The sequence below is a fragment of the Andrographis paniculata genome, unplaced genomic scaffold (genome assembly GCF_009805555.1).
Source record: "Andrographis paniculata isolate CXL003 unplaced genomic scaffold, ASM980555v1 Contig5END, whole genome shotgun sequence".
In the NCBI taxonomy this organism is placed as follows: domain Eukaryota; kingdom Viridiplantae; phylum Streptophyta; class Magnoliopsida; order Lamiales; family Acanthaceae; genus Andrographis; species Andrographis paniculata.
The window spans coordinates 3,048,270-3,056,680 of NW_026137595.1; the positions used below are offsets into that span (position 1 = coordinate 3,048,270).

General features: G+C 38.5%; 1 protein-coding gene across 1 annotated transcript; it reads right to left on the reverse strand.

Annotated features, from left to right (window-relative positions):
- Positions 1 to 492: 492 nt before the first annotated feature.
- On the reverse strand, positions 493 to 7,246 carry LOC127258920 (rho GTPase-activating protein 7-like). Its single transcript, XM_051285990.1, has 22 exons — positions 6,640 to 7,246; positions 6,374 to 6,410; positions 5,710 to 5,786; positions 5,450 to 5,520; positions 5,291 to 5,369; positions 5,027 to 5,171; positions 4,811 to 4,930; positions 4,423 to 4,500; positions 4,046 to 4,101; positions 3,894 to 3,963; positions 3,716 to 3,803; positions 3,384 to 3,624; positions 3,076 to 3,297; positions 2,663 to 3,001; positions 2,494 to 2,543; positions 2,253 to 2,313; positions 2,076 to 2,159; positions 1,854 to 1,967; positions 1,612 to 1,781; positions 1,459 to 1,528; positions 1,189 to 1,371; positions 493 to 1,089 (listed from the first exon to the last, which is right to left on the reverse strand). Exons 1-22 carry the CDS (start codon positions 6,691 to 6,693, stop codon positions 904 to 906), a joined length of 2,595 nt encoding a protein of 864 aa, XP_051141947.1. The 5' UTR covers positions 6,694 to 7,246; the 3' UTR covers positions 493 to 903.
- Between the last annotated feature and the right edge of the window lie 1,165 nt (positions 7,247 to 8,411).

The following is an 8,411-nucleotide window of genomic DNA, read 5'->3' on the forward strand; positions in this document are numbered from 1 at the left end:
AGTGTGCAACAAATTTGATCGTCTGAAAATTTTGCAAATTTATTTACGAAGGCGCTACCAACTGCAACATTCAACAAATTGGTGCAAGAAATTAGAATGCGTCGGATGAAAAATATTAAATAAAGTCTAAAATAGAGAGAGCGCATTAATACAAGAATGATGTACTATTTTTTCGTCACTATAATTTTTTCCCACAATTTTTTCATAATAAAATTTTAACGAAATACATTATTTGTATAAAACATCTGAGGGAGGGTGTTATATACATAATACCGACGTAATCCCTATGTGCCATGCCATAAATGTGGATGCTTTGCTATATTATGCGTAATGTTTTTTTTAGCACTTCTATAGCCACTTAATTGACTTTCAATATAAATGGTGTACAAGACTAGAATTAAATACACTAATTTCTCTCTTTTTTCTAAATCTCTAGACGCATTATAATATACAGTTACCAATATATTATATTTATTATATAACAATCTCAAATAAAGAAACTCTGTTGACTATAATAATATACAAATTCTATATACAAAATACCATTGTTTCGCTGTTGAATAAACAGCAACCAAAACTTATAATAACACAAACCAAACACGCCTACACATAGTTCAAACTAGTATATACAGCAAATTAAAGCAACATGCTTATTGGCAATATCTTTTGCAATGAAAGAATCCAACAAATTACAAACCCTAATTACATAAACAACATCATTCCTTCATCTTCTTCCTCATACAAACACGAAATTTATGTACCATCGCATCGACCACGCACACAACAACATTGTCCGACCACTCACAGTCACAGACACAAACCAAGAACCACTCAGGGAACGAAGATATCCAATAACCAAGAACAAGAAGAAGAAGAAGATTACCATGATCAGTTCAGCTCAGCTCAGTTCCATGGAGGAGACGACAACTTGTACACAAAATCTTGCGGCGTCGTCCCGTAGTGTAGGTCGAGGTTGTGGAGTTGTTCCATCAACTGCGATCGACGCTCCTTGAAGAAGTCAAGCCGCGACGTTAGCTCCACCAGAGTCGACGACGCAGCTGATGATTGATGCCGCGGGTACTCCATCATCTGCACACATCCCGAGTTTTTTTTTTTTTTTTTTTTCGATTCTAATCAGATTACGGAAACAACCCTTAAATTTCCAGATGTAATGAATTCAACGCTCACCTCGGCTGCCCGAGAAGTGGACGGTAGAGAAGCAGAAACAGAGTCGACAGAAGCGTCGAGATTTCCGGTGGATAGACTCGTCGACGCCTCGCTGCTTTTGGAGTCGGTCGGTTCAAATAGCTGCTTCCGAGACGGCTTCGCCATTTGGGTTTTGATGTTTCTCGGATCTATTCCCGACAGCTCCTGCAAAATGCAGTATCGAATTCAAAAAATATATCTCGAGATTTCGAAAATCTTAAAAAGACATCTTGGAAGGGAACGGATAATCACCTCGGTTCTTTGTTTCCTTTCATGGTTACAAACCGCGAGCGTCGTGTCGAAATCTTGCTGGAAATATTTCCTGCACACAATTATTCACGCAAAACTTCGGTTAAACTTAAAATACGAGTGCAGCGACAAAACTGTCGAGCGATTTTAACTCACTGCTGGGGATTATGCATGGCGGGTTGCTGATATCTGTCGCTCGATTCAGGAAGAGAGCCGTAGTGATGCTGCCGTTGCTGATTTAGCTGCTGGTGCAGTTCGGTGACTTTCTGCTTCAATCTGGCCACGTCCGCCTCGGCCAGCGCTATTTCCTCGAGCTCGGCCCTTGTCTTCACGGATAATAAAAAGAATTCAGCGCATCGGATTGGCGGAAAGTGTGAAGACAGAAAGAATCGACGCACCTTGGAATCCATGCCCCGCGAGGGAGGATACTGCCCCGAAGACATGCTCAGACCGGCTTCCAGCGCTGCGCGCAAATCCCTCTCAGCTTGCAATTGTTCTTGCAGTCTTGCAACCTAGTAAAGCAATGGAATACGAGATCGGTAAGAAAAAAAGAAGTGGCTTTGATTAATTAAACCTAGTTTGTGGTTGGAGACGTGCGATGTGGTCAGTGAAATGCTTACATCTTGTTCGAGAGCCAATCGACGCTCGTGCAGAGCTTGCTTTCTTCTCTCCAAGCTAGCTTGCAAAATTGCATTGCCTCTCGCCTATCGAACATGAAAAATCGGAATGTTATTACCAAACATTGTCAATTAATGTAATATAGGAACGGGAATGCTCGTCAAAAGTCAATAATCGACCTCTTTTGCAATCCTGTGGCGCAAATCATTCTTCGCAATCTCCAGTCTTTGGATGGCAAGCCTATTAAAAGAATGTCAGTTTCAGAAGGACAAGAAAAAGTCGAAAGATACCCACACAGCAACAGTTATGACGGGTCGAATGTCGACCTAATTTCACAACAAATAATCCTAACTTTACAATGTTCGTAAAAAGAGCACAAATTTATATAAACGGCGAACAACCAGAAGAAAATAATCTTACTCTTCCTCCCCAGAAGAATCTACAGATTCTGTTGAAGGAGATTTCCTCACCTAGAAAAAACAGAAGAATCAGCAAATGTCGCTACACGAATAAGTACAAATACAGAATCCGAAAGTTAACAAGCGGCGCTTAATTAACATTGAGTTTCCAAATTGTAAAGAAAACTCACATTCTTCCGCCCCCAGAAGGTTGATTTCTTAGTGCTGAAATTAGAAGTCGGAAGTTTGAGCAATGACTTTTCAGCCATTAGTTCAGGCCCAGGAATGGATTGCCGTAGCTCTTGATCCACAGATGACGAAATATTTCCAACAGACTGCTGTGATTCATTGCTATGTTCGGCAGAAGCATCGATCGTGCTTTCAGACACCACCTTCTGTTTGTCTGGTTGCCCATTAGCTAAAAGATTAGAATCGGCAAGGTGTGTAGTGTCCAAACTTTTGTTCGATTTTGTTGCTGAAGTCTGATCCTTCGTGGGCAATCCATGGTCCGAATCATCATTTTCGATTGCCTGGTAGGAAAAACCTCAAAGGTAAAATATCCAATCAAGAGAATGCATAAAGTGTCGGAGAATGAGAGAGAAACCTCGTAGAGATCACAGGCAGCAGAGCCGCTGCTTTCACTTAACTTCCCGCTGAGTCTGCGGTCACGGTTACGGTCATAATCTGCCTCAGGGTCGACCTCGTTTTCAGCATCGTGATAGCCATTGATTTTAACGTCGGGATGCTCGTCATCACTTGTATCTTCACTTCCACTGCTATCAGTCTGAGAATCGGCAGACATGGAGCATCTCTGAAGATTATCATCCTGAGAGTGGACGACTTCGATTACGAATTCAGCGTAAAATAAAACTTTAGAGATCAGGGAAACGTAGAAACTATCAAACAGCATACATCAAATATATTCTCATACTCCTCCAGGAGCGTTGTAATAATCGCTTGGGCATTGTTGGCTGCATTGGCGGCAGCCAGAAGCTGAGCAGAACTATCTCCATCAACATCGTAATCATCCTCCGAACATTCACCGGCTAAAAGAGGGCGCAGAAGTAGTGGAGCCATACAAGCCGCAACCGCTGATGGAGTCATCCGATTCTCAGAAGAATGCGAGGAAATCGTATGCATCATCTTAAGTATTCTATTGAAAGTGAAGGAAAGTCAAACAAGGAATAGAAGACAAAAACATATATTAAACTAAATTCCATTCGATAGTAAGTGTTGCATTGTACCTTTGTAGGAGGCGTCGATTGGGTTCAGGAAATGTCTCTCGTATTGCAGAGTGTAGTGCATTTAATCGAGCCTCCCTCCGGTCCATTTCTTCTCAACAAAGCGACAAAGAGACCAAGTTACTCATATGAAACACGGAACATTACGGGTATCTGAGTAAACATGATAGAGAAAACATACTGTAGGCTTCAAGCAAAGCAGTACAGCACGATGCAGGAACAGGGGATGAAGGTAATTCCCGAAGAACGTGCTGAAGGAGGCAAAAATTATAGTTATTATCAAATACATAAAGCCCAAATTCTATGGTTAAGTACTAGGAGCAACTGTCAAACCTTAACACAGTCGCCAATGACATGGGCATCCTCCTCGGGACCGAATTCAGTCTTGCCTACAAGCAAGTGCATCTTTCAAATCGGGTAAAAGACAAGAAGAGCTAACTAGATCTTATTGCTCTCTTCGTCTTGGGAACACTAAAACTTGTAATAATAACACTATAGTTTCGCATCAGGATAAACTGTAAAATTGTCAAACTATGCATCTTTCTAGCTGAGCTACATCGATTTGTGAAGATAATATATAAAACAAGCTACATATGGTTACGTTTATTTTGTGTTATGAAAAATGACGGCTTGAATAACCAAGGGAATACACTTGGCATAATCTACTCAATATAATATACTCAATAACAGAAAATGAATGCATCAAAAACCTTTTTCATATTCTTGGACTCGTCGCTCCACTTCCTCAACATCTGCAGATTGCCGCAAAATTCCTTCTACCTTAATACCTGCCAAATTATATTGATCATCATTAGAATAATAGAATGTACACTTCATATAGTTCTAAAACACGGATGAGTAATGATTAATACCAAAGCACAACTACTCTTATAAAGGCAAGCAATAATTGCATACGACATGCATAATTGCAAGTCTGTTTTCTGGTATTTATGCAATCCCAGATCAAGTGATAAAAGCCAATCTTTTTAGGTAAGTCAAAATTCTAAAATCAACTATTAATCCTTCGGTTGATTCAACCCACCGACCAAATGGGCACTATTCTTCAAACACCAAAGTCAAGATTGGATAAAATCTTACCATATTTCTCAAGAAACCGAAGTGCTTTTTCCAAGAAGGATGGCCCTCCATCTATATCCTCTAAAGCAAGTAGAATTGGGCGTCCAACAACCAAAGATTTTACCGGGCGCCTATCTCTCCCTGGATTGATTGAAAATGATTACGAGGAATCCCTATTCAAAACTCTACAATAATTTTTCATTAAAGAAGAGGAAGATATAAATTGTAGGTATCAACATTGATGAAAGGAGCCTTCGATTGTATCGTTAGTTTCACTTCTGAATATCCCATTATGTCCCATCACAAGCGCAGCACTTGGTGCTTGTGTAAGAGCATTTTCGAGGGCTGTCTTCCAGTCATATAAGTCCTCCAAATTCTCTGCCTGAAATTTCAAAACCGAATTGCAAAATAACATGTGCTACAGTCTTCAGCAATAATCTAAAGAAAGATTGTGCAGACAAAGTGGATGGATTATGGAACACGGCGAGAACTTCAATGTACCTTAAGAGTAAATGCTCGTCCATCGCGTCCGTCAGGAAACAAAACAGTGAGCAGTTTCTTATCTTCTCTAACTACAACACTGCCAGTGGGACGAAAAACTATCAACATAGGAGGAAAGACATGAATTGTAACAGAGGAAAGATACACCATCTAATATACCTCCCCGAATTGTTCAAGTCTATGCCACCTAAAGTCAGATTTACTTCGCCACCACGTTGCGGAAGTGCACTCTACAAGACAAGGAAGTTCTTGATATTCATGGCCATAGTGATGAAAAATTAAAGTTGGAACAAATTATCATTACATGAAAGTGCTACATAACAGCAATACTGCTTGGAAACATAACGAATTCAGAAAAATACTGAGCGCGTGCCTCTAAAACGAACAATTAAAATTCTATATACGTGAATAAAACTAACAGGATCATTCTTGAAGAACACCAATGAGGTGCGTGTAAGGATAAACCATCGCTTCTTCCAAGATGTCCACCCCAACCCTGCAAGAAGTTAAAAGTACTAAATGAAATAAAATAAAATTAAGAACAAAAACTACTAAATGAAAAATCAACACAATCTAATGACATTGCAACGGTATTTCGAAACCCAATACTGATTCTGACTCCCTGAGCCAACATTCTAATGTTGACAGTTGGCAAAAACACCAGTGTCGCAAGAGCGGGAACAACAAATTAGTAACAAAACTATACTTTCCAATTGAATCAGACTTCAGTATGGAAAGAACCAAAAATAACATTGAATTCTGTTCGAGTTTATCAGTATACTAATGCAAGTCATTTACAAACTAATTCTTGTATCTCATTTGTCCATTTACGCCGAAAGTTGTACTCAAATTTAAAGCTTCCCTTAGATGAATCCTAGATTAAAAACAACCAAACAACCTCATTCTTTGAGTAAATAATGATAGTTTCTATAGTATGAGTGCAACGAAGCACAGATTTTGATGCAATGCAATTCAGAACCATCTCAAAATCATCAGCTGATGCTTTTATTCAAATGCAATAAACCGACATCATAGACACACTCCAAACTACGAGGTATTGCAGGTTTCTTCAAGAACACAAACCTTTGGAAGATATAAGCAGATGCCCACTCTTGAATATCTGCAAATCGTCGAAACAACAAACGATTATCAAACTAAGACAATCAATCCACAGAAGAGGAACAATCTAATTCCAAAAACTCCACGAATTACAAAATTGATTCCGTGATTTCAGAGCCCATCCCCAAAAACGGCCACTGAGCTCTAAAACAACTACCAGACGAAGCTCGACCTCACGAAATCTGCAAACAAAAAAGAAGAACAACAAATACGGAGCCCAAGCACATTACCGAATTCGAGTTCACAGCACGAGGGCGCTCAATTGCGGCGAGAGATGCCGACATTTCGCTCTTCTCCCCGATTTCAGAGCGGAGTCAACATCCTTCAACTGCGATTCACTCTCTGGTCGACCGAGATCGAACTCTGGCCACAGAATCCGATAAGATCTGCACAATGGAGATGAATAATCGGAGGTGCAAGGGCTTCTTCACTTTCCCCTTTTCCACTTTCTCATTTCGACAATTCACAGTAATAATTTAAAAAGGAGATGGATGGATGGATGGATGGATGGAGGAGCTATCGAGCAGCAACCAACTAGAGCAACTTTCCCCGCAAGCCTGACCCCCTTTTTCCCTTGCTTGTATGTCGCCCAGTGTTCGTGCGAGTGGGCAGAAATGGCGGATTAGGTGGGAAGCTATTGTAATAGTAGTTGTGCGAAAGTAATTATAATACTAAATAATTCCACACCCGGCCATTAACATTAGTCTAATGTCTGCTTTATCACCCCATTTTGGCCGCGACTGACTCCCAAGATTCAATTTTTATTTTCCAATTTGTTTTTTTGTCTCTCTCTCTCTCTCTCTGCCCTAAATCGCAACCACTGTTCGTCTTGCCATCTACGAGAAGGCAAAGGCAAGCAGGAAGCAGTAGGGCCGCGTTTGGTTGCCCCAATTTAAAAAAATCCGAAATCACTGCCCTCAACAATTCAATTCAACACACTTTCTAATGTTTGTAGAATTTGCTAAATATCTAATCCCCACAGATATCGAAATCAATGCAATATTAATCAGAACATCGTCCGTGGTTGCCATTTTCTCTCCTGCTAGATTTGATGTCCCCAAACACGTCACTAACACTTGATTGCTATCCTTTTCTATTTATTGCTGCATTCATTTTTATCGAGGGGGAAAAAAAAGGCCGTACGGACCACCTCAACTGGAACTACTACTGTAATAGCATTTTTATAATTTGGTTACTGTTTTTTTAATTGAATTTATTATTGTTGCTACCCAATTTCATTTTTAGGTCGTTGGAATTTAATTTAATTCATACTTATGGTCTAGTCTAAGTCTAGACATAACAAAAAAGAAGAATTAATAAATAAAATTAGGAAGTCGATATAAAGGCACAGACCAGCGTCAAAAGGAATGTACAATCCTCTAAAGCGAGGCTCCGGGGTGCATTGAAGGGTTGTACCTGAATTACTATTTTTCAATAATAATAATAATTAATAATTAGTATTAAATCTATTCATGTGAGAGGCATTTTATTAGTGGTCCAAGTATGCACATGGTACATATTCAACCAGCTCACACCTTACCATCTTATTATTTGTTTTTTTATATTAACAAGAATTTGGGTATTTCTTTTTATTTATTTTTTTTTTTTTTGTGTATTTGATATGTTAAAATAAAGTAATAATTTAATATGATATATTTTTTAAAAAATGTGTTTACTTTGCAATGTTTTTAATTATTTTTTACATTCTTCAATTCTCATCATTCCTTATAAAATACACTGAATTTGTTTGTCTTATGTTTGTAAAAAAAAAAAAAAAACTATCACAATTAAATTACTATTGAAATTGGAATAATATAAAATATATATTCAAATTTATATGGTCATATTTGAATGAATGGATTAAAAAGGAAAAAAAAAAAAAGAAAAAAAAAGATGGATTTTACAAGTAACAAATTTAATATAGAAGGATTATATATAATAATATTTGAATTTTATAAACTAATTGAAATGAATTTTGATTAAAGTGCATATAACATGCTAC

Coding starts and splice junctions, on each gene's coding strand:
- LOC127258920 (XM_051285990.1), bottom strand. CDS start 6,693: ATGTCGGCATCTCTCGCCGCAATTGAGCGCCCTCGTGCTGTGAACTCG. Junction 3,804..3,893: donor TGCTTTGCTTGAAGCCTACA/GTATGTTTTCTC, acceptor TTTGTTGAGAAG/AAATGGACCGGAGGGAGGCT. Junction 1,968..2,075: donor GATTGGCTCTCGAACAAGAT/GTAAGCATTTCA, acceptor TTGCTTTACTAG/GTTGCAAGACTGCAAGAACA.